Below are 26032 nucleotides of genomic sequence, written 5' to 3'. Positions count from 1 at the left end.
AAAATGTCTATTCCCTATTTATATTTTCGCGACTGTAGATGAGTCCGCCGAAAATTCGCATTTCGTTTAGTTTCTAGATGTTAAGCAATCTATGTATGAGTTTTTAATGAAATATCTTTAAATAAAGGGTTATAAAAATGTTTATAAAAAGCTTTCTTTTGAAAATTTTTAGTAAGTTTATATTGATACGCTAATAAAAAACTTTTTTTGAACCTTTATTATAAGTTTACACTTTTACGCTTATAAAAAGCTTTCTTTTGAACATTTATTACAAGTTTATATTTCTACGCTTATAACCAATGTTCCTTTTCGATTATATTACGCTTACTTCCAAGCGTTTTATAAACAAAAAATCAACGTTTTGTAAGCTTAATGTTTATAATTGAAAACTTAAAAAAAACTTTCTTTAAGTTTATTTTGCTTGTTGGGGTGCTTACAACTACAACATGTACAAAACGATTTATTCATGCCAGGGGGGCCGCGGCGTACCGTGACGTGGTGTGCGCGCCGGTCGCGAGGGGTGCGCGGGGTACGCGGGGCGCGAGCACGAGCACGACGCGCGCGGTGTGGCGCGCTAACGCGGGTCGCCGCGAAGCTAAGAAAATGTAATGTTTGAAAGAGAAATAATGTCAATGGATTTTATTTCGTTTTTAAAAAGGTAATAATGTCAATTGACTTTATTTCGCACCACCGTTACCAAGATATACACATGTAACAATAAGTGGGCGTGGCTACGCCCATTCTCCAAAAATTTATAATATTCTTATTTTTCGTCTAAAAATTATTGTAAATATTAATTTTGAGTGAATAATCTTCAGTAGTTACTAACATATCGCAGTTTTCGTATATCTGAAAATTACCCTTATATGAGAGGTAGCCATGGTTACTGTCCGTTTTTGCCCATTTTCTATACCATCCGTCCTACGTACGAAAGAAATGCACGCACAAAATTTCGCTAAGATATCTCAATTTTTACTCGATTTATCGTGTGCACAGACGAACGGACGGACGGACAGACAGTCACCGCTTAATCGATTTCTCTTTTCATTCTGATCATTTATGTATACAATTGTCTATATCTATCTCGATTTGTTTTGCCTGTTACAAACAACCGTTATGTGAACAAAGTTATAATACCCGTGTGGACAAGTGCGCTAGGGTATAATAACAGCCGTTGTGTGTTTACATCCGATAGCAAATTTTGTAAAATACAAAAATGGAAAATAGCACTAAAGGGTCAGAAATGTAGGTATTTACTAATTTTATTAGCTATATAAGATAAATCCATATAAAAATTGTTTAGAACTGATTTGTTGAATCCGGGCACGAAAAGTGGTTTTTTGAGTGCTCTGGGCACTTCTGGTACGGGTTGACACATTTTTTACACCTGTGAGAGAGTAATTTATTTTTACGCTCTAATTACCGCGCCGTGCGCGCTTTCACTCACCATCACCTGGGTTCAAGCCCTGGTCAAAGCAACATCGCAAAAAATTTAGAAAAAGGTTTTTCTTAACAGCGGTCGTCCCTCGGCAGGCAATGGCAAACCTCCGAGTGTATTTCTGCCATGAAAAACAGCTTCTCATAAAAATACAATCGCCGTTCGGAGTCGGCGTAAAACTGTAGGTCCCTCCGCTTTGTGTGACAATATCAAGGCGCACGCCACAAGTTGGAGGAGAAGCTCGGCCAAACACTAACATATGTGTTAGCGCTAATCTATTATTATTATTATTATTAATTACCGAAACAGACCGGAACGCGTGTGGAACAAACCTAATAATAATACAAGGTGTCAGTGATCGGACTTCAAAAAAAATTGTGTGGTAGAATCTGGAAAAAAATGTGGTAGATTTCAAAAAAATGTGGTAGATCTCATGTTTTGGATCAAACTTTGTACAAAAATTAAAAAAATTCTGCAAGGTTTCACCTAAATTGCAAACATTTTTATTAGAATCTAAAAAAAAATTAATTTTAGCATAATAAAGTGCAAGATTGAATTTGCTAAAAATTGCGTTGAGTTTTGTTTTTAATCGAATGCCGTTCGAATTGAAGAACGCTCCGGCCACATTCCAGCCTCTGATCGATAAATTTCGATCCAAATTGCCACATATTTTAATACTAGCGTACCTAGATGACATAATTATATGCTCAAACGATTTAAACACTCATATGCAAGACTTGCGACAAACTCATTCAGAAATCAAAGAATAGAGGAAAATGTGTTTTCTGTCCAGAAGAGATAAAGTATATCGGACATATTTTAACCACGAAAGGACTTAAGGTTGATAACGAAAAAGCACATGTTGTCCTTCAGCGCCCTAATCCGAAAAATTTGAAGCAGCTCGTATCGTTCTTGCAAAGTGGCTCTTGGCATAAACGGTTTATTCCAAACTTTGCTGATGTGACAAAACCTGACAAAGAAAAATGCGAAATGGAGATGGTCCGCAGAAGAGCAGAATGCATTCGATAGACTTAAAGAGCTGCTTTCTTCGCCACCAGTTCTACAGCAAGTTGATGAAACCAAGCCGTTTATTTTAAAAACTGATGCCAGTGATTATGCGCTTGGAGCTGTTCTCCTACAGGGGGAGAATGAGGAAGAACATCCGATTGAATACGCGAGCCGCCTTTTGCTTGCAGCAGAAAGAAATTACTCTACAACAGAACGTGAAGCACTGGCCATAGTTTGGGCTCTACAAAAGTTTCGCGGGTATGTAGAAGGTTCAGAAATTGCCGTTTTAACTGACCATCAACCACTTAAATGGCTATTTAGTGTAAAAACACCCACAGGACTTCTTGCTTGGTAGGCGTTGCAACTTCAAATGTATAATTTGAAGCTGGGGTATACAGCAGGCAAGCAAACCGTTGTGGCAGATATGCTGTCTCGCCCACCCTGTTGCGCTGAGAATAAGTGTAATGTTAACTCCTTTGAGATAGACTTTCCTTGCAAAGACGCCGACGAGTTCATGACGAAAATGTTACCAGACATACAAACCGAGGATACATCACATACATACATGGTTAATGGTGTACTACACCGATTCTGTTCAGATGAAATGGTCAACTAGTAGTACCCAAAAGTTTAAGAGAAACAGTTTTAAGAAAATTTCACGTGGGTCCAACTGCAGGACATTATGGAATTGATCGCACTACCAGCCGAATCACCAGCCGCTTTATTTTTGGGCGGGGATGCGCGCAGACATTTCCCAGTATGTAAGTCTTGTGTTGAATGCAGTAAATATAAGCTCACCAATAAGAAACCAGCTGGTTTGCTCCAAACCGTTTCAAGCAATCGGAGGTTTGAGGTAACCGTTGGATACTGGTCGTGGAGGACTTGTTGGGTCGAACTTTTTGCACTAAGGGAAGCTTCAGCAGAGGCTTGCGCAACCACAGTTTTAAAGGAAATTGTGCTGAGATTCGGGGTGCCACGGCGTTTACATTCAGACAACGGAAGTCAATTCATTTCAGCCGAAATGCAAAAGCTAGCCTACTACGGAAAGGAAGAACAGGGACCTCAAAAGTCAACTAGCTATTTACGTCGGCAGAGATCATACTGCTTGGGACACATGTTTACCAACGATAAGATTCGCAATGAATTCTGCTAAATGTGAGAGCACTGGCTTCCCGGCAGCATACCTTACGTTTGGGAGAGAGCTAAGATGCCACTTGAAGCACACTACGATCTGAAACGGGTAGTCGAGGCAGAAAACTTTGTGCCGCAAATAACGCCTCAGTTTACTAAACTTGCGAACACATTGAAACTAGCAATAGAAATAAAAGAAAAACATCAACACAAGAATAAACGTTATGTAGATAACAAACGTCGACCTCATCCAACATTTAATATTGGCGATAAAGTACTCGTTGCAGCACACATACTTAGCAAAGCAAGTGAAAAAGTAACGTCGAAATTTGCCACATGTAGAGATCGACCATACCACATCTCTGCCAAGAAAGGATCAAGCTGTTACGTTATCGCAACTAACGAGAAGTCGGATGAGCCTATTGAAACGTATCACGCCACTGCATTGACTCCATATGAAGGCCCGAATGTTGACCCAAAATACCAACACAGGAACCCTGAAGGAAAGATTGGTCCAATCGAGGACAACGGGTACAATTAACGACTTGCTGATATGTAGGCACTTAGTCAACAAATTTTCATGTGCGACGTTGGCAAGTTGAAAGAGTATCCGCTTAGAAAATCTGAGAACCCTGGTTCAAATCGCAGCTGGCGCAAGTATTATTTTTTTTTTCCCCCCAAAAAATTGGTTACAATGTAATGCAGAAGCGGACAATTGGTCCGTTCCTAGGACATTCAATGTTAAATGTAAATAGAGTTTTACATGTTTTTGGGCCAAACTTTGGACTAGTTACAATCACTTTCAGTCTAGTTTGTGGTGTGCTCTGAGTCTATTTCGAGATCCTACAGGGAGCCTACGCAACACAACAACAGTGTAATTAATGCCCACAACAGTAATGCCAATGTCTCGACTAGAGTTCTACGTCCACAAAAATGATATGGAAATGCTGACTGCATTATCGGGGCGCTTTCTGCATCAGAGGGGGAGGCTGTAGCGACTGTATCCGGAAGCACGCATGCTATATTTATTATCATGCTCACTTATATACTTATGTTATCATTTATACATGTTATTAGTCATGTTAGCCCTGGTTAGTTAAAAGCTGATGTTAAAAGCTTACGTTAAAGATCTATTATTTCATTATGTTAAGTAAAATTGCATTAGGCTCAATTGCTTTTGATCATGTAAAAATCCACCGCATTTGTACTTAATTTTGCGAATGTTTATAACTGTTGTCCCTTTTTGTTTCAAATCGTTTCAATTTTGGTTATTTAAGACACTGATGGGCACTGCCTTGCCCGCGGGCAAAGCTCTTTTAAGCTTTCTATACATTTTGTATAGGCGCATGCAGAGTAAGAGCTCTCCCTGCCTATCGCTGATTTAAGATCATGCTCCAATGTAAATTCTTTCATCCGTACAGCGACTAATAAAGACACATCATCTACTATCGGAAACCTCTTTGGGTTTTATTTTAAAATTCGGTCATCGTGCTTAGTGGAGCTTAGACACTGGTAGACAGTATTGACTCTTGTGGCTAGCTTTACTAAATACGAATGTGCGATTAACTTAGGGATAAACTAATTCCCTGAGAATGTTATATTTTCCCCTCCAACGGGGATTAAGTTCTTCCCGTTTTTCTTCTTATTCTACTGAGTTAAGGCAGTATCAAATCGAGCTGTCACAACTGATACCGCCTTGTATTATTGCATCATTGGTCAGCGCATACTACATGAGTACCCAAAGTAAATAAAGAATGAATGGGGGAATAAGGGAAAAAAGCTTAGGGAGTAACCAATCAGTGTTATTGGTTAGTAAATAAGATATTTTATAACTAAACTATTGTAATAGATTGCAAGCATGTTGTAGTATATATATCGGCGATGAGTCGATGAATAAACATTCTTTCACTCAGCTCCAATTGACGTGTTTGAATCACAAATGAGCGTAATATGCTTGAACAAAGAAGCCGGAGGGCATCGTACAGCCCAAACATTAAGGTATTCTGACGAACTTTTGTTCTGACGACTTCGTCGTTGCGAAAAAATCGTCAGAACAAAATATCGTCAGAATACGCATCCATAGCAACCGCAGCCTTAAGCAAAAGCATCCATAACTTACACATTCGTGGGTGCACTGATGTAGAAGGCATTCCGACGTGTACTGTCATGAGCCTTCACTTGTACGACCAAACCAAGCCCCGAGGGCGGTGGAGAACGCAATCGTGCCAAAAGCCAACGAAAGGATTCAACAGGCGCATCTTCCGGAAATTCAATAACAACATCACATTGTGTAGGTATTTTATTTAACCACAGGCGGCGCGGAGTCATTAAGTGCCCAGCATAAGGCAATTTCCGACGTAATTGGCGGGAAGCTAGAAGAGATGTAAAAAAATTATTATTTAAGGTATGTACAATTAATATGAAATATGAAGCACATACATATTTAAGTGCAACATTCATAACTCAAATAAAGTGAAAGGTAACAAATATGCATGGTTAAATAATACATGATATGAGTAAAAATTCCTCAAGTGGCCCCCTCGATTTTCACAAGGTAACGAATATTGCAATGAGTAATTGCATTTCTTAGCTTGAGTATATACAAATATATCAGCAAAATATTTTGCCAGTATTCGATTTTTTATATAATTTTTTTTAACCTTAGGTTTACTAATACCCACCCGGTTTACTAATACCTCACCCACTTTTCAGAATTTCATTTCGTGATTACTCAAGACGACTTGTTCCTACCTAAAAATGCTCTCTGCTCACTGAACAAAATTATCGAATTCACTCATTAAATTTAAAAAATTTAATTTTTTTCGAATTACTATTTTTATAAACTTTTTCATTTTATATACCGTCACTAGACACGCATAATAAAAACTGCAGCGAAGAAAGACTCTTAACATAGTTGACGGCGAAGAAAGACGCGTTAAAATATTTGACGGAGAAGAAGGACGTGTAAACTTATTTTAGTGGTCAACTATGTTTGCGGGTGTAATATTATGTACAATCCGTTAATAGTTTTTGGGGAATAGTGCTGAAGTGACAGTCCTTGGCCAAGTATAAATCTATGATTACGCTTCTTTTTTCGCCGTCAACTAGCGCATTTTTTCGTAAAAGTTTTTATAAGTCTTTTTTCGCCGTCGAAACCCTAGCGCGCCTTTATTCGTGTCTAGTGACGATACGCCGTTTACCGGGACCCACCCAGGTGACCACCGTACATTTCTCCATATACACACATACATATTGTCTGTACTAAAATTCAGGTCGTAGCCACACGAAACAGAATAGAACTCCACATCTGTTCAATCTGCTGGTTTTCTTAATTCTACTCTTTATTGTCACAAATTTGTAGGAAGAACCCAAACAACGGTAATATTCAGAATATGTTCTTATATACTGCATGAAATAAATTACTTCAAGTTCAACCTTCAGCTCAAGGTTAAACACAAAGTATGTGCAAACAAATATGCATATTTATGTAATTACAGTATATTCTGCTTTGCTGCCTTTATGCTTAAGTGTACATTTAAGATACCTATTCCAAAAAGCGCATCAGCTTCATTATTCTTAACATTTATAAGGAAACTGCTCCGATAGGTGCGTTCAACATACCTCCACATTTGCCATACCTACCTTAAACATTATGAAACTATTATCAATTATCAAAGAAATTATTACGTTTACCTGAACTGGCTCTACACTTATCTACCCTAATTTTACAAGCATTCATTTATTTTGCTCATCTCGCAAAATAACGAAAACGGCTATAGTGTTATGTAGTTACATAGATAGTTAAACACCATTCGGAAAAAACTTGGGTGGTGGAATAAGAATCAAAAATTTTGGACGCCCAAGTGTGATAGACATTTTATTTTATTATATTATTTATTGTTTATAAATGAATTATATTTTTACAAATCATATGTTTTGAGAAAAATACACCGTGGTAATTTAAAAATTTCAAAATTACATTTCTCGTCTAAAAAATAAGATATTCGAGCTAGCTCAACGGCAAACAGTGTGCTTTTTTAACACTTCATGCCAATTAATCGCAGCGCTTTCGACAGAAGCAATATTTTCATATGAAGCAAAATGGCTTTGAAAGCTAATTTAATTTCCTTTCAGGGAAAAATATTGCCATTGAGCCGAAATCACTCCTTGACCTTAAAAAAATTGGCCAAAAATAGTGTTCTTTAAAAAAAACTATACTAATATTATAGATTTTGAGACGAGGAACACGATTCCACTGTTTAAAAAACGAAAAAAAAATTGCAACCCCTCAATTTGAAAAATGCATTATATAATGCATATTTTATTTGCATACAGCTGTGCATCCTTCACACAATTTTTATCCCTCGAACAACAAGTCAGTTTTAGTGCTATTCAAGACTTTTAATTTAAGCCAAGATAGAAGTCTCTAGGCCCTTTGAGAGCTAAATTATTACGATTCAAAAGTTGAACTTCGAAATTTCATTCGACATTTTGCGCAAATTTTTTTTTGTCTAATTTCGGAGTAAAAACTAGTACAGCAGTTTCGAAGTTTGGTTTAAAATTGTAAAACTTGGCTCTCAGAGGGCCTAGAGGCTTCTACCTTGGGTAAACTTAAAGGTCTTGAATTGCACTTATTGTTCGAGGGATATAAAATTGAGTGAAGGATGCATAGCTGCATGCAAATAGAAGAAAATGCAATAAATAATGCATTTTTTAAATTTAGGTGTTCAACCTTTTTTTCGAATTTTTAACAGTGGAATCGTGTTGCTCGTCTCAAAATCTATAATACTAGTATAATAAAAAATGCATAAATATTTTGTTTTGGAATAAATCCCGTGTATTTGCATGTTTTTTTTTTCGTAGAATACTACTTTTGACAAATTTCTTTAAGGTCAAGGGGTATTTGGGGCTCAGTGGCCACAATTGAAAGGGATTTACTTTAGCTTTCAAAACCATTTTGTTTCGTATCAAAATGCTGCTTCCGTCGAAAGCGCTCCGATTAATTCGCAAGGACATTAAGGACAAGAGATGTATTTTAAAATGCTGTGCATATTTTTCAGATATGAGTTCAGCGACAAAATCTATAAGAAATGGCCAATTTCATATCAGAAAGATATTTCAATTAGCACGAAATTGTTCCGGAAGTAGAATCACAATACCAAGAGTATAATTGAAATTCTTAACCAAACTCGGATTTCTCGACCGACTCGGATTTGGGAGGGGAAATTTCCCCTATTTCCTACCCTGTGCTAGTTGTTTTGTTGTTGGAATCGCTACATATTTCTCTCGTTCCTCTCGTCTCGCTCACTTCATTTTTTTTTGCTGTCTCTTGTTATTGTATTTGATACATAATTTCGCTGCTTGCTACCCATGCATGCTACCACTTCGCAATGGGTTGCTCTCGTACTTTTCGAAATTTGGAATAGTATTTTTGCATTTCGTGCCTCGTGCAAGGCTTCGAGAATACCCCTAATATTCTGTATATCAATGTGTACATCGAGCATGGGCGCATAGGTCCCTGCGCATGGTTATATATACCTATGTACGTGGCTGTTCGGGAGCTCACTGCGATCATAACTGCTTGTACGAATTCGCCTTGGTTGGAACAGTGAACAGTGCTGCACAAAAATACGATGTGACCTTTGTGCTCAAACATACTCCCCCATTGAAAAGACAAACCTTTCTAGCTGAAATTGGTAATGGGGCCGCTTTGTGAGCTGCTCTTCGAATAATTCCTTTGAGGTTTTTACGTCTGCTACACGTATTTTGCCATCGGCACCTGGGATTGTTTGCGTGATTCTTCCTAGTAACCATTTTTTTGGAGGCAATTGTCTTCATGTACAATGCAATGACGAGCCGACCAAGTTCAATGTTGGGTTGAGGTTGGAACCATTTTGAGCGCTGCTGCAGACTGTGGTAGGTGATGCGTTGAAATTGCGTTAAGCGAGTTACTTCTGCGTTTCTAAAGTGATCGTCTGGCAGTGCGAGCAAGAATGAACCAATTAATAAATGAACTGGAGTCAAGGCTCCACCGTCATCGTCATTCGGATCATCAGTCAGTGCAACAAGTGGACGCGAGTTGAGTATAGCTTCTATTTAAATTAACTACTGTTGCCTGAAGTTCTTCATATGTTAGATTTGCACCGGATGCAATCGTCTTCATGGATTTCACCGCAGCTTCCCACAAGCCGCCAAAATGTGGTGCGCGGGGTGGGATAAAATTAAAAGTGAACCCTGCGTTATTGGTGTAGGTTGGTATGCCTTCTAATGCTGCTTTGATGAATAGGCGTTGTTCCTTTAATCTTCCGCAACCAAATTGGTGCCATTGTCGCAGTATATACGCTGTGGTAGCCCGCGGCGACCTTTAAATCGTTTGAGGCAAAGAATTAAATTATTACGTGACAAATCTGAAACTAATTCAGTATGAACCTCTTTCGAGGAGAAACAAAAAAAATTGCGACATATGCTTTATAAGATGGCTTTCCACGAAGTCGATATGATGTGGCAAAGGGACCGCAAAGGTCAACGCCACTAATTATAAATGGTCGTTGTTGTCTTAGGCGGTCTGCTGGAAGGTTTGCATTATTTGTTCCATAAGCTTGGGTTTGTAGTAGAAACAGTACACACAGTCATGCAAACAGTCATGCAACACCTTTCCCTTGCATTGACGATCCACACCTTTTCGCATAGAAGAGTAATTAGCACTTTGGCTCCTACATGTAAGTGCTTAGATGAAGGTGTTCGACGAAAAGTTTCGTAAACCGGTGTTCCTTTGGTATTAATGGTGGAAATCGGGCGTCATATGGCATTGGCGCGTTGGCTAATCTTCCACCAACCCTTAAAGTAGTAATAGAACCTTCATCAATTAGCATTTCGTGTAAAAAAGGTGTCAGGTTTTGTAGTGCCGAAACAATGGGCTTGTCTGAGCGTAGATTTTAGACTTCCGACTCGTAGTACTTGGTTAACATTTTCCAAAAGGTTTTTTCCAATTCTTCGTGCGATACCGATGTCACTTGTGAGGATGAAATGTTTCTATTAACTCGTGATCCGTTAAAAACACGAACGACATTATTTGAAGTATGCGTTGATATGTAGAATACTGAAAAAATTTATCAAAATTTCAAACTTGTTTATCAGAAATGTTGAAATTTTTTATGAGTATACAGTTTTATAGCCCATTAAATTTTAGTGTAATAATGCGCAAGTTTCAAGTGGCTAAAAATTACCGTTGAGTTTTTACAATTTCTTTGCCGAAGGTGTGTAGCGCTGCCACTGAATTTCAAAATAAAAATAATAAATGTTTGAAGAAATTTAAAAGAAGCACTTAAGAGGGGAAAATTATAAGTAAAATGGTAAATGGGGTACGAAAAATGTAGGTACTTAGGTGGGTTGGGTACATAAGCGGGAGGTACTTAAAAGATGGATTTTTTCAGAATACATCAAACAATTCACGGTGCCCAATAATATTGGGAACTTAAGCGGCTTAGGTACTTAAGTGGGTTTCACTGTAGCTCTAAACGTGGAAGAGATTGAACCTTAATAGGTGCCACTTTAGATTTGGCAATCAATAATGTTGTTTTGTATATATCATTCATATTTGTACGTACATATACTCAGCATCCGTATGCGCGTTGAGACGCATCCGCAAACCCATGAATCTCGCTGCTTAAAGAGAAAGACTTAAAAACGTATCGGGTAATTTAAATTTGTTAATGTAGGAAAAGTCGGATTTAATGTTGAGCCACATCTTCATTAAATCTGGCGGCAGCCCTTCATCCCATTTCAGCTCTTTTATCCACATTTCTTATAGTAATATCTTGCCTTTAATAACGATTGGACTTAGTAAGCCCAGTAGAAAATTCTAGCGAGAATGGACCAATACCTCGTTTTGTGGAAGGTATCGATTCGGGTAAATCGCTTCGAAAACTAATTGAGTCGTTGCTTTTGATGACAAACTCTTCATTCGATGATAAAGAAAGTGAGGACAGTTTGTGCTTCACTTTGTGAGGTTTAGACCTGCTGACGATAAAATTTCGATTATTTCTGATTTTATCTGTTGTAGTTGACTTAGGCTATCTGCTCCGTGCTAAACCATAAGTAACGGTATTGAACTCGAGCATTTGAAGTGGCTCATTTCCAAATAATTAATTGAAACTTCCGATCATCCTTTTCGACAAGAATTGGCGATATATCGGCTGTGATCGCAAACCGATGCAAATGAAAAGACAAAAGCGTTATAATAAGTTCCTGTTGAATAAAGCCATCGAAAACTACACGCAACTTTGTTGTTGTACTATCTGGTAGCATGACGCAATGATGTGGTATCACAAAATATGGGTTGCTTAACTCAACATCGACTACGCGCGACATATGTCCCAAATCTTCATATTCCTTTATAAAGTTCTCATAAATTTGCTTCAATTTAGTATTACGGCACAAACGGCGTTCGAGCAGTAGAAACCTTTTCTTGACGTTTTCGTATGAATTGCCTAATACAGAAGGGCAGTCTTGAATGGTAAGGGGACTTGTATTTGACCGTTGGTGAGAACGATAACTTTTTCAAGAAAATGTTTCTCACAATAAAGCTCTTCTTCCGATTGAATTGGACTAGATTTCGGGNATGCGGAACGCACTGACAACCGTGGTAGCGTTTAGCCGAGTCACTGACTTCGCTGTATTGGCATATGTTTTCTGCTGGACGCTGGCCCCCAGATGGGCGCAGCATACATTAATATAGACTGCCTCACTTTACCTAGTAGTGCTCGCCTGCTCTGACTTGGTCCGCCAATGTTGGTCATTATCCTCGTTAGCGCGGCCGTAACCCTTGCCGCATTCTCACAAGCTTTGTCGATGTGCGCCTGGTAGTTGAGTCTCGCGTCTATCGTCACGCCCAAGTACCCGTCAATGTTAAGCGTAGCATTTTCTACCTTTTTTCTGCTTGTGATCAACACCGCTTCCGTTTTTTGCCCCGTTAGTTGAAGCTTTGTTGCCGTCAGCCAGTTTTTGATTTTTTTGCGCGGTATTTCGTTGAGTACCTCCCTTGGTAGTGGTAGGCGCAGTACTCCATCGTAGAGTACGTTCCACAGCAGTGGGCCCAGTACGGAGGCCTGTGGTACTCCACCCGTCACAGCATACTTTTTCGGTCCTTCATCGGTATCGTAGACTAGCAGCCTATTTGGCAAGTAGTTGGAAACAACTCTCAGCAGATAGGGTGGTGTTTCCTTGCACTCCAGGGCGCTTATTATGTGGGGCCAGTAGGCCGAGTTGAAAGAATTTTTGACATCTAACGTTACTACCGCGCAATATTCTTTCGTGCAATACATCCATCTAGTCCCTTCGATTGCCTTGCTTGCGATATCAGTGAGCTTTATAATTGCGTCGATGGTTGACCTCTGTCTTCGGAATCCATATTGGTTGTCGGCGAGACCCGGGGATTCTTCCCCTAGGTGTTGCTATAGTCGTACACAAATAAGTCGCTCCAGTATTTTTACAAGCGTGTCCAACATGCAAAGCGGGCGGTACGAGCNAGCTCTTCTTCCGATTGAATTGGACTAGATTTCGGGAACTCTTCAATTTCCCGAGATCCCTTGAGAATATCATCTGCCTTAGGTGATTCCGCGTTAACAGCGATATTACCTGAAACTTCTTGGTTCAATGGCTGTTGTTTCAGTTGGAGCCGTTTTGCAGTTTCCTCTGTGATGAAGGTCAACTCCGAACATGAGTCCTATAATGCTCAAACTGGTTGCATTACGCCGAATTTGTCCTGAATTAAGATCACAGTAGTGGAAATGAGAGCTCTTTTACANACAAACACCGCTTAACGGCAACCTTTAGAACTTTGTTTGGAATACCATCTAGACCTCGTGCGTTTCTGATGGCAGCACATTTTCGACTCTGCGCATTGTTTCCGATTNTCTTCCAAACATGTTATGTACGATTCGTCATCCTGTCCGCTAAGGGTACACCTCATTCGGGACCACGCCCAGACTATGTTATCACATATTTCAGGACTTGCGAGACAGCGCGCCTACATACTAAACCCTTAACTCCGACGTCTGAAGCTTGTNATTTAACCGCACTACATCCAGCAACGAAAACGCCTTGAGTAGAGCATCTCCCCGTCTGTTCGTACAAATGCTGCCCCATTCCATCGCCCACGCACTGAAATCGCCTACCACCATGTTCATCATAGTAGTCAGGGCTTCTCGCACGCTCGGTGGTAAGTAACAGCTATAGAAGTTGATTCCACAGATCTTCGCCCGCGTGTAGTAGGCTTTTCTAATAGCGGCTTTTCTTGGAGAGCTTGGCCTCCACAGGCTCATATGGCGGCTTTGTTTGTGCAATCAGATGTCCATGTTGCGGCGTCCATGTTTTTGTACTGCTCACTAATTATTGCTTCATCCACTTCCTCTTCGTACACAGTCTGCATGACAAGTTCCTGCGCTGCCTCGCAATGGTTTAGATTTAGCTGCATGACTCTCATTTTTTGAAGATTTTGCAAGCTTCTTGGTAAAGGGGACATTTCCGGCTACCTATTTGATGATCCGAGTTTTCCCTTCCCTTGTTCTTGCACGCGCTACAGGTCGCGTTTTTTCTTGCACGCTTTCGCGAAGTGCCCCTTTTCTCCACATTTGGGACAGCACTGACTTCTATCTTCTGGGCTGCTGCACGCTCTCGCCAGAAGTCTGTATTCAAAACACCTAAAGCACTTTTTTGGATTCGGCTTCTCTCTTATCCTGCACACTACCCAGCCTATCTTTACTTTCCGTGCGTGTAGCAGTAGCCTTGCCTCTAGCGCGGGAAGGCTTACCAGCGCCGTTTGCGTACCCGCGTACGCCGCCCTGATGCTTCTGATCGACTGTTCGCCGAAATGGTTTAACTCCCTTATTTGGGTGCAGATGGCATCGGTAATGTGTTCCTTCGTGGTGATCTCGTCAAGGTCCCGAGTTTCGACCATTACTTCGTGGGTAAGCGCTCTGATTTGTGCCTGATCACCTAGCACTTTACATATTCCGCTCTTAAACTCTTCCATGCTTTTCATTAGCGTTTCCTTCAGCTCCAGCAGGACTTCGCCTTTGGCCGTTTTCCAAATTCGCGATACATTCTCACCGAGTTTTTGCAAAGCATAATCTTTTTTCACCGCCCTTAAGATGTCGCTGTAGTTAGGATGTGCATATTGCAACAGCACTGAACATACTATACATAAATGTTCATCGTTTCTGGAGCTAGCAATTCCTCAACGATTTGAATTCCTTAAAAAGACTGGCCTTTGTATCAACTGTCTTCGTAAGGGGCATACAGTATCCAAATGTCAATCACAATCCCTGTGTCGTGTATGCCGCATATTGCATCACACTCATCTACACCTCAATAATGTTTCAGCAGTCATCATCTCCTGCTCCACTACAATCGTCTTCGACTATGCGGAATGAAGCACAATTGTTCAACAACACACACGTTTCACTTGTCGCACACGCATGTAAAAGAGCTCTCTTTCCACTTCTGTGATCTTAATTCAGGACAAATTCGGCGTAATGCAACCAATTCAATCAGAAGAAGAGCCTTATTGTGAGAAACATTTTCTTGAAAAAGTGATCGTTCTCACCAACGGCCAAATACAAGTAGGCTTACCATTCAAGACTGCCCTTCTGTATTAGGCAATTCATATGAAATCGTCGGGGGGGTGAAATAACACAAACGGCAATAACGCAAAATTTGCTTTATTTCACTTTTAAATGGGAAAAAATACCAAAATCTGAGTTTAGCTTTATTTCCAACAAAGGTTGGAAATAAAAAAAATTTTGCCTTATTTCCCATTGCTTATTTATACTATTTGTAAAAAAGAAACAGTTTACTGACAAAAGGAAAAAGAACTTTGTTTATTCCAAAATTACAATTAAACCAAGGCAAATTGAACAGGTAATATCAGTATAGCAGCTGATTTGATTTTTTTCAAATTATTTATTCTCGAAAATGTCAAATATTTTACATTTCTTCCCACAAAAATTCTAAATTGTTAAAATCTATTTGCATGTGAAACATTTTCCATACAAAAACCAGCGATTAAATACCAGCTTTTGGAAAGCTCGCCCAACTCAGCAGCACAACCGCTGATTACTGGGCCTGGCACAGGATGATGGATCAATGCTTCGAGAAGCGAACCAATTTACTAAGAAAGAAAGTTGCAACAATTTTCATTTTTTCAATTTAAATTTTTTACCTTTTTCGTATTTCGCATGGCACGCTTTGATGTAGAAGAAAAAAATCAGAACAGTTTTTGGCACCTTCGATACCAGAAGCAACAACAAAATACAGGCAAATGTTGTTTTTGCTCAAATGCTTAAACCTGTTTGATAGGCCTTGAATTAAACAAAAAATGTGATATAATTCATATGAAGAAAGTAATATTCACAAAATATTTTTACTTATGAAAAGTCTAACAAAATATAGGAAAAGCATCGTCTTTAAAAACTGCTCCGCATATTGGACATAGCGCTTTTGTATGAATTTTTTCTGCATGCTTTTTAATATGTTAAAAACATTGCTGGAAAACCTTAAAATGTTTGCATGGAACCATGTCGCAATAAACAGATGAAGTAATAAAACGGCTTTCTCGCTTTATTTTCTGACATTCGGCTGCCTTATAGTCACATTTTATAGGCAAATTTTCAAATAAAGCAGTGGCACCTGGTAAATTCCACTATGGGTGGGATGCAGCATGCAATAACACCATACACAATAATTCCCATTAACTTGGACATTAAAAAGCAGTTTCAGAAGTGAACTAGTGTTATTTTATCATTTTCTTTTCGTTTGCATCGGTTTGCGATCACAGCCGATATATCGCCAATTCTTGTCGGAAAGGATGATCGGAAGTTTCAATTAATTATTTGGAAATGAGCCACTTCAAATGCTCGAGTTCAATGCCGTTACTTATGGTTTAGCACGGAGCAGATAGCCTAAGTGAATTACAACAGATAAAATCAGAAATAATAGAAATTTTATCGTCAGCAGGCCTAAACCTCACAAAGTGGAGCACAAACTGTCCTCAATTTCTTTAATCATCGAATGAAGAGTTTGTCGTTAAAAGCAACGACTCAATTTGTTTTCGATTGTTTCCATTCTCGCTGGAATTTTCTACTGGGCTTACTAAGTCCAATCGTTATTAAATGTAGATAAAAGAAATGTAGATAAAAGAGCTGAAATGGGATGAAGGGCTGCCGCCATATTTAATGAAGATGTGGCTCAACATTAAATCCGACTTTTCCTACATTAACAGATTTTAATTACCCCGAAGTCTTTCTCTTTAAGCAGCGAGATTCATGGGTTTGCGGATGCGTCTCAACGCGCATACGGATGCTGAGTATATGTTCGTACAAATATGAATGATATATACAAAACAACATTATTGATTTCCAAATCTAAAGTGGCACCTATTAAGGTTCAATCTCTACCACGTTTAGAGCTACAGTGAAACCCGCTTAAGTACCTAACCCGCTTAAGTTCCCAATATTATTGGGCACCGTGAATTTTTTAATGTATTCTGAAGAAAATCCCTCTTTTAAGTACCTCCCGCTTATGTACCCAACCCGCCTAAGTACCTACATTTTTCGTACCCCATTTACCATTTTACTTATAATTTTCGCCTCTTAAGTGCTTCTTTTAAATTTCTTCAAACATTTACATATTTTGAAATTCAGTGGCAGCGCATTGCATTACACTAAAATTTAATGGGCTATAAAACAGTATACTCATAAAAAATTTTAACACTTCTGATAAACAAGTTTGAAATTTTGATACATTTTTTCAGTGTTCTACAAAATTTTATGCTTATATTTTAAGTTTCTATGGTATTTGTGAGGGAATGATTTTTTTTTAATTGAAAAATTTTAAAACTCAAAATATAAACATACATAGGTGGCAAACAACATCATTTTGAATTTGGTCCAAAATGATACGCCCTGTTTGTATGTATGTATAGATATGTATAATCAATGACTTTTTAATTTAATTCTTGTAAAAATAACATAAAATTGCTTTATCTGTTTTTTTAATAAAGGTGTCTTTTATGCTTTTACGTGTTTAAATAATGCTACGATCTTGGTTTTAAATTACGTATACTTCATTAAATGTTCATGTTTTATTCAAGGACTTATTAATGTAAGTTAACAAGAGGATGTAACTACATCACAAATTATGTTCGCTTAAGTACCCGCTTAAGTACTCGCATCGAGGTACTTAAGCGAGTTCTTCTAAGTACCCAACCCGCCTAAGTAGCTGACATTTTTCGTGAGGTACTTAAGCGGGTTTTACTGTATGTGCTGTGTTATTATTAAGCAGAACCTGGCAGAAGATTGCTGAAAAGGTCAGTAAATATATAAAAAGCGATCTTCTTCTGGGCAGATTCTGAAATTGTCTTACAGTGGTTAAAGATGCATTCATCTACTCTCAACTGTTTTGTCGCGAATCGAGGTCTCTGAGCGAAAAAATTCAAAGGGCATTGTTTGGAGACATATTCCAAGCAAGGGAAATTCAGAAGACGTTTTCGTTTTTTTAACGGATCACGAGTTAATAGAAACATTTTATCCTCACAGGTGTCATCGGTATCACACGAAGAATTGGACAAAACCTTTGGGAAAATGAATTTCCGCCTGTCGTTCCGTATCTTCTGCGTTGGCAAGATTTCCCTCCATCATGAGTCTGAAGAGTTCCTCGTCAAGTGTTTCGACTTTCCACCCTCGAGTCTGTGCGTTTCTGATGGCAGCACATTTTCGACTCTGCGCATTGTTTCCGATTTCGACCATAATGGCCCAGCTTGTTGACCGCACTAAGGAACTGCTAGCGAACGTGATGTCAATAACCGAGCCACGACCGTTCTTTTCGAAAGTGTTCCTGTTTCCCGTATTTAACCGCACTACATCCAGCAACGAAAACGCCTTGAGTAGAGCATCTCCCCGTCTGTTCGTACAAATGCTGCCCCATTCCATCGCCCACGCATTGAAATCGCCTACCACCACGTTCATCATAGTAGTCAGGGCTTCTCGTACCAATTCGTCCAGGGTTTTTTCAAAATCACTTTGTAGCACGCTCGGTGGTAAGTAACAGCTATAGAAGTTGATTCCACAGATCTTCGCCCGCGTGTAGTAGGCTTTTCCTAATAGCGGCTTTTCTTGGAGAGCTTGGCCTCCACAGGCTCATATGGCGGCTTTGTTTGTTCAATCAGATGTCCATGTTGCGGCGTCCATGTTTTTGTACTGCTCACTAATTATTGCTACATCCACTTTCTCTTCGTACACAGTCTGCATGAGAAGTTCCTGCGCTACCTCGCAATGGTTTAGATTTAGCTGCATGACTCTCATTTTTTGAAGATATTGCAAGCTTCTTGGTAAAGGGGACATTTCCGGCTACCTATTTGATGATCCGAGTTTTCCCTTCCCTTGTTCTTGCACGCGCTACAGGTCGCGTTTTTTCTTGCACGCTTTCGCGAAGTGCCCCTTTTCTCCACATTTGGGACAGCACTGACTTCTATCTTCTGGGCTGCTGCACGCTCTCGCCAGATGTCTGTATTCAAAACACCTAAAGCACTTTTTTGGATTCGGCTTCTCTCTTATCCTGCACACTACCCAGCCTATCTTTACTTTCCGTGCGTGTAGCAGTAGCCTTGCCTCCAGCGCGGGAAGGCTTACCAGCGCCGTTTGCGTACCCGCGTACGCCGCCCTGATGCTTCTGATCGACTGTTCGTCGAAATGGTTTAACTCCCTTATTTGGGTGCGGATGGCCTCGGTAATGTCTTCCTTCGTGGTGATCTCGTCAAGGTCCCGGGTTTCGACCATTACTTCGTGAGTAAGCGCTCTGATTTGTGCCTGATCACCTAGCACTTTACATATTCCGCTCTTAAACTCTTCCATGCTTTTCATTTGCGTTTCCTTCAGCTCCAGCAGGACTTCGCCTTTGGCAGAATTTCTAATTCGCGATACATTCTCGCCGAGTTTTTGCAAAGCATCATCTTTTTTCACCGCCCTTAAGATGTCGCTGTAGGACATATCTCCAGTTCGCGCTATAACTATAGNTTTCCAAATTCGCGATACATTCTCGCCGAGTTTTTTCAAAGCATCATCTTTTTTCGCCGCCCTTAAGATGTCGCTGTATTACATATCTCCAGTTCGCGCTATAACTATAGCATCGGGACGTGGGGGCGGCTTATACGGTATCTTCTTGCTGCTTCGTGGTTTACGTTTCACCGTTGTCCAGCCTTTTCCTGTTTCCTCCTCCTTTTCTTTGTTCTTGGTAGGGCGACTATCTTTCGTCTCCTTGCTCAAGATGGTTTCTGACTTCCTTGGCACCTCTTCATGTGTGGTTTTGTTCTTCTTAGGTGGCGTTCTTCGCTTCGGCTGGTTTTCATCGCGGGGCCTCTTTGGGGTGGTTCCGCAGTCGTGGGCATAATGAGGACGTTCCATCTGTCTTCTTTTATTCTGATGTACTCCTCATGTGCATTTGCATGTAACTTTGCTATTTGGCTAAGAATGTCCCTCATGTTGTTGTTGATTGCATCGTCTAGCTCCGACATATATTCTCCGCACGATCGCACTGCTTTCGCCTGTGGCGTGCTATCCTGCAACGCTGGTGGTGAAGACCTCGCTCGTACTGGCTTCTCTACGCTGAGCACCTTTGTAGGCGACCGAACCAGACGTGATGCGCGCTTGAAAGGGTCCATTTCCGCAATCGCAATCTCATGGACGCCTCTGTCTCGGACACTTTGCCATTACCGTCATCCAAGCATTCAGTGGCGCTGCTCATTATGATCCCGTATATGTTGCTGCTGCTATTGTTGCTTTTTGTGTTGTTTCTCATATTTTTTCCATTTAGTTATGTTCTCCAGCGCATTGTGTGCAGGGGGGCGAGCCGAAATAGACAGGAACGGGTATACCTTCGGGGATGATGCCCTACCCCAGTTCCCTGAGGCCTGTCCTTCGCTTTACCAGTCCCAGAAAACACGGATGGACCGGCGCTCGCCCGGAGCAACGCAGGCTACTACTCCTGCGTCCAATGCAAACTTCCTGACCAGGGCCCCAAGGGGCTGGTTACTGATACACGCCGCGGCTGACACCTCGGCAGAGCAGGCTCACATCACCCTCTTCGTCCCACCAGCGGAGAAGTCGCTGTCGAGATTTCAAGGGACTCCCAGTGCGCCGCGACGCGTACTGGTCAGGTTACAATATCAGCCGCACCTGACATGGTGAACAGCCGCTGACCAGGAAGCCGCCCACTGTGGGTCCGTCGCGCCTGGATTTTGCTACTCATCAAGCCCATGCAGGATGAGGGGGACACATACTTCAAAGAGGCGGTGTCGACTCGCCACTGTCACAGAAACTTCATCGGACTTGCTAGCTTTTGAACAGCGAAAAGTGAAACATGTGTGTTGTTGAATAATTGTGCTTCATTCCGCATAGTCGAAGACGATTGTAGTGGATCAGGAGATGATGACTGCTTGTCTTGCGTTGCGTTTGTAAAGTGATCTGAAACATTATTGAGGTGTAGATGAGTGTGATGCAATATGCGGCATACACGGCACCGGGATTGTGATTGACATTTGGATACTGTATGCCCCTTACGAAGACAGTTTTTATTAAAAATTTTTGCCTGCGGCGCTTTTCCCATAAAAATCAATACTTCGATAAATAACTTATTTTACATTTTTATTACAAAATCTCTCCATTTTAGACTGAATCACTTTTTTTATCAATACATCGATATTTAATTTAAAAAAAATTAATTACAATGCCCGTTTTTATTGTTTCTCGGTTTCAGTGCTTCAATTTAATTTTCATAAAAACTATAAGCCTCCGGAGGGTGGGGTTTTCAGATTTATAATCACAAAAAGCCGCTCTAAACCCCCTCATATTTCTTCTTTTTTTTTAAAGCCGGGTTCCGTATTGGAAAATTTTCCCGGCTCGCTTCTATCTTTGGGATCGGAACTTGATATTGTGAACTCAGTATTAATACATCTTGTATTAGATCCTGAATAAAGGATGGTTTACAACAAGATGCAGGACTTTGAATCAGTGCCTGCATGGGACGACTTCTATAAGATCTTGAGCCGCCATTGTCAATTTCTTAAGACCTGTACAAAACGATATATTTCGATTTCCAACAACCGCGAGTCCCAGAAGCCTGGCAATAAGAGTACTACTCTTATAAACGCAAAGTTAGGATGTGCATATTGCAACAGCACTGAACATACTATACATAAATGTTCATCGTTTCTGGAGCTAGCAATTCCTCAACGATTTGAATTCCTTAAAAAGACTGGCCTTTGTATCAACTGTCTTCGTTAGGGCCATACAGTATCCAAATGTCAATCACAATCCCGGTGTCGTGTATGCCGCATATTGCATCACACTCATCTACACCTCAATAATGTTTCAGATCACTTTACAAACGCAACGCAAGATAAGCAGTCATCATCTCCTGCTCCACTACAATCGTCTTCGACTATGCGGAATGAAGCAAAATTATTCAACAACACACATGTTTCACTTTTCGCTGTTCAAGAGCTCTCATTTCCACTTCTGTGATCTTAATTCAGGACAAATTCGGCGTAATGCAACCAATTCAATCAGAAGAAGAGCCTTATTGTGAGAAACATTTTCTTGAAAAAGTGATCGTTCTCACCAACGGTCAAATACAAGTAGGCTTACCATTCAAGACTGCCCTTCTGTATTAGGCAATTCATATGAAAACGTCGGGGGGGGGGGCCGGGGTGAAATAACATAAACGGCAATAACGCAAAATTTTATTTATTTCACTTTTAAATGGGAAATAATACCAAAATCTGAGTTTAGCTTTATTTCCAACAAAGGTTGGAAATAAAAAAAATTTTGCCTTATTTCCCATTGCTTATTTATACCAAGGTGTATTTAATAAGGTGGTGTTAGCCGTATATAAGTAAAAAATGACACTAACAAATTATACGCAGATGTCCATACTGTCATTGGTATGAGTTACAACAAACACATCATTTTGACGTAATGCCCTCCACGGCGAAAAACTCAGCTGACGCCCCAACACCACCTTGTTAAATACACCATGATTTATACTATTTGTAAAAAAAAAACAGTTTACTGACAAAAGGAAAAAGAACTTTGTTTATTCCAAAATTACAATTAAACCAAGGCACATTGAACAGGTAATATCAGTATAGCAGCTGATTTGATTTTTTTCAAATTATTTATTCTCGAAAATGTCAAATATTTTACATTTCTTCTCACAAAAATTCTAAATTGTTAAAATCTATTTGCATGTGAAACATTTTCCATACAAAAACCAGCGATTAAATACCAGCTTTTGGGAAGCTCGCCCAACTCAGCAGCACAACCGCTGATTACTGAGCCTGGCACAGGATGATGGATCAATGCTTCGAGAAGCGAACCAATTTACTAAGAAAGAAAGTTGCAACAATTTTCATTTTTTCAATTTAAACTTTTTACCTTTTTCGTATTTCGCATGGCACGCTTTGATGTAGAAGAAAAAAATCAAAACAGTTTTTGGCACCTTCGATACCACAAGCAACAAAAAAATACAAGCAAATGTTGTTTTTGCTCAAATGCTTAAACCTGTTTGATAGGCCTTGAATTAAACAAAAAATGTGATATAATTCATATGAAGAAAGTAATATTCACAAAATATTTTTACTTATAAAAAGTCTAACAAAATATAGGAAACTCATCGTCTTTAAAAACTGCTCCGCATATTGGACATAAAGCTTTTGTATGAATTTTTTCTGCATGCTTTTTAATATGTTAAAAACATTGCTGGAAAACCTTAAAATGTTTGCATGGAACCATGTCCCAATAAACAGATGAAGTAATAAAACGGCTTTCTCGCTTTTTTTTACATTCGGCTGCCTTATAGTCAGATTTTATAGGTAAATTTTCAAATAAAGCAGTGGCACCTGGTAAATTCCACTATGGGTGGGATGCAGCATGCAATAACACCATACACAATAATTCCCACTTAAAAAGCGGTTTCAGAAGTGAACTAGTGTTATTTTATCATTTTTCCTTTTTCTAAACGGTTATAATGCCACCAGTACATAATTGCGAAAGGAGGGGAGGGGCGGGGGACGCGAGCGCGACGTCGAACGCGGCGCGGGGTGGCGCCGGGCGGCGGGTACTTTCAAAATTGTATACTTACAAATCCGTCCATTTAAGTTGTTCATGTACTACTCTTTGTCATCGACAAAGCTTGTGAGAAAGCGGCAAGGGTTACGGCCGCGCCCATCTGGGGGCCAGCGCTCCAGCAGAAAACATATGCCAATACAGCGAAGTCAGTGACTCGGCTAAACGCTATCAGGGTTGTCAGTGCGTTCCGCACGGTATCACACGAGGCCGTTGGAGTCATAGCGGGCATCATGCAACCAGATATAATGGCCATGGAACTTAAGAGAATTTTCGACAAGTCAAGAATCATCGGCAGGCGACTAACAGGCGAAGAACGGAAAGAAGAAAACAGACTAGCTTAAACGAGTGGCAGAGACGCTGGGATGCGACCACGAAAGGAAGGTGGATGCACATGCTAATCGGTAACGTACAAGCGTGGGTTGAGAGGAAACACGGCGAGACTGATTACTATCTAACGCAGTTTCAAACAGGTCACGGCTGTTTTAGAAAATATCTAAACAAGTACGGATACGATGACGGGACCGAGTGTTCCTTTTGCGGTAGTAGCGGTGAAAACGTGCAGCACATTTTCTTTTCCTGCCCGAAGTATGGCGCCGACAGAGCAGACCTAGAAAAGCTGATAAACGATCGAATGGCGCCAGAAAACATTGTGCACCACATGATGCAATCTAGAATAGTGTGGAGTAGAGTCAAAGCGTGGTCCACTATAGTTCTTCAGGAACTTAGAAGGAAAGAGTGGCAGCGCAGTAGCGATAATAGAAGACTGAACGAGAGGTAGGCCAGAAAGGCGTGTGTGAAGGGCCACTTGGCAAAGCTACGCCTTGCGACGTAATACCTAACGGCGGTCCCGCAAGGCGAAAAACAAGCTTCAGACGTCGGAGTTAAGGGTTTAGTATGTAGGCGCGCTGTCTCGCAAGTCCTGAAATATGTGATAACATAGTCTGGGCGTGGTCCCGAATGAGGTGTACCCTTAGCGGACAGGATGACGAATCGTACATAACATGTTTGGAAGATTCCCCCTCCGTAGGAAAAAAAAACACACGTTTCACTTGTCGCACGCGCATGTAAAAGAGCTCTCATTTCCACTACTGTGATCTTAATTCAGGACAAATTCGGCGTAATGCAACCAGTTTGAGCATTATTGGACTCATGTTCGGAGTTGACCTTCATCACAGAGGAAACTGCAAAACGGCTCCAACTGAAACAACAGCCATTGAACCAAGAAGTTTCAGGTATATCGCTGTTAACGCGGAATAACCTAAGGCAGATGATATTCTCAAGGGATCTCGGGAAATTGAAGAGTTCCCGAAATCTAGTCCAATTCAATCGGAAGAAGAGCCTTATTGTGAGAAACATTTTCTTGAAAAAGTTATCGTTCTCACCAACGGTCAAATACAAGTCCCCTTACCATTCAAGACTGCCCTTCTGTATTAGGCAATTCATACGAAAACGTCAAGAAAAGGTTTCTACTGCTCGAACGCCGTTTGTGCCGTAATACTGAATTGAAGCAAATTTATGAGAACTTTATAAAGGAATATGAAGATTTGGGACATATGTCGCGCGTAGTCGATGTTGAGTTAAGCAACCCATATTTTGTGATACCACATCATTGCGTCATGCTACCAGATAGTACAACAACAAAGTTGCGTGTAGTTTTCGATGGCTTTATTCAACAGGAACTTATTAGAACGCTTTTGTCTTTTCATTTGCATCGGTTTGCGATCACAGCCGATACATCGCCAATTCTTGTCGAAAAGGATGATCGGAAGTTTCAATTAATTATTTGGAAATGAGCCACTTCAAATGCTCGAGTTCAATACCGTTACTTATGGTTTAGCACGGAGCAGATAGCCTAAGTGAATTACAACAGATAAAATCAGAAATAATCGAAATTTTTTATTGTCAGCAGGTCTAAACCTCACAAAGTGGAGCACAAGCTGTCCTCACGTTCTTTATCATCGAATGAAGAGTTTGTCATCAAAAGCAACGACTCAATTAGTTTTCGAAGCGATTTACCCGAATCGATACCTTCCACAAAACGAGGTATTGGTCCATTCTCGCTAGAATTTTCTACTGGGCTTACTAAGTCCAATCGTTATTAAATGTAGATAAAAGAGCTGAAATGGGATGAAGGGCTGCCGCCAGATTTAATGATGATGTGGCTCAACATTAAATCCCACTTTTCCTACACTAACAGATTTTAATTACCCCGATACGTTTTGAAGCCTTTCTCTTTAAGCAGCGAGATTCATGGGTTTGCGGATGCGTCTCAACG

At 40.2% G+C, this 26032-nt stretch overlaps 1 protein-coding gene across 1 annotated transcript in view; it reads right to left on the bottom strand.

The window, feature by feature from the left end:
• The window catches only part of wwk (anoctamin 8 white walker), a 499833-nt gene that overhangs the window by 428610 nt on the left and 45191 nt on the right, over nucleotides 1-26032 (bottom strand). The window contains exon 2 of the mRNA XM_017629247.1: nucleotides 5697-5949. Within this exon, the coding sequence (XP_017484736.1) occupies nucleotides 5697-5949 (253 nt within the window). The remainder of the gene's footprint in view (nucleotides 1-5696; nucleotides 5950-26032) is intronic.

The sequence above is a fragment of the Rhagoletis zephyria genome, unplaced genomic scaffold (assembly GCF_001687245.7).
Source record: "Rhagoletis zephyria isolate East Lansing unplaced genomic scaffold, Rhagoletis_zephyria_1.1 Rzeph_scaffold_00080, whole genome shotgun sequence".
NCBI lineage: Eukaryota > Metazoa > Arthropoda > Insecta > Diptera > Tephritidae > Rhagoletis > Rhagoletis zephyria.
The sequence above is the reverse complement of the archived record's forward strand: the minus strand, read 5'-3'. Positions and strand labels throughout refer to the sequence as shown.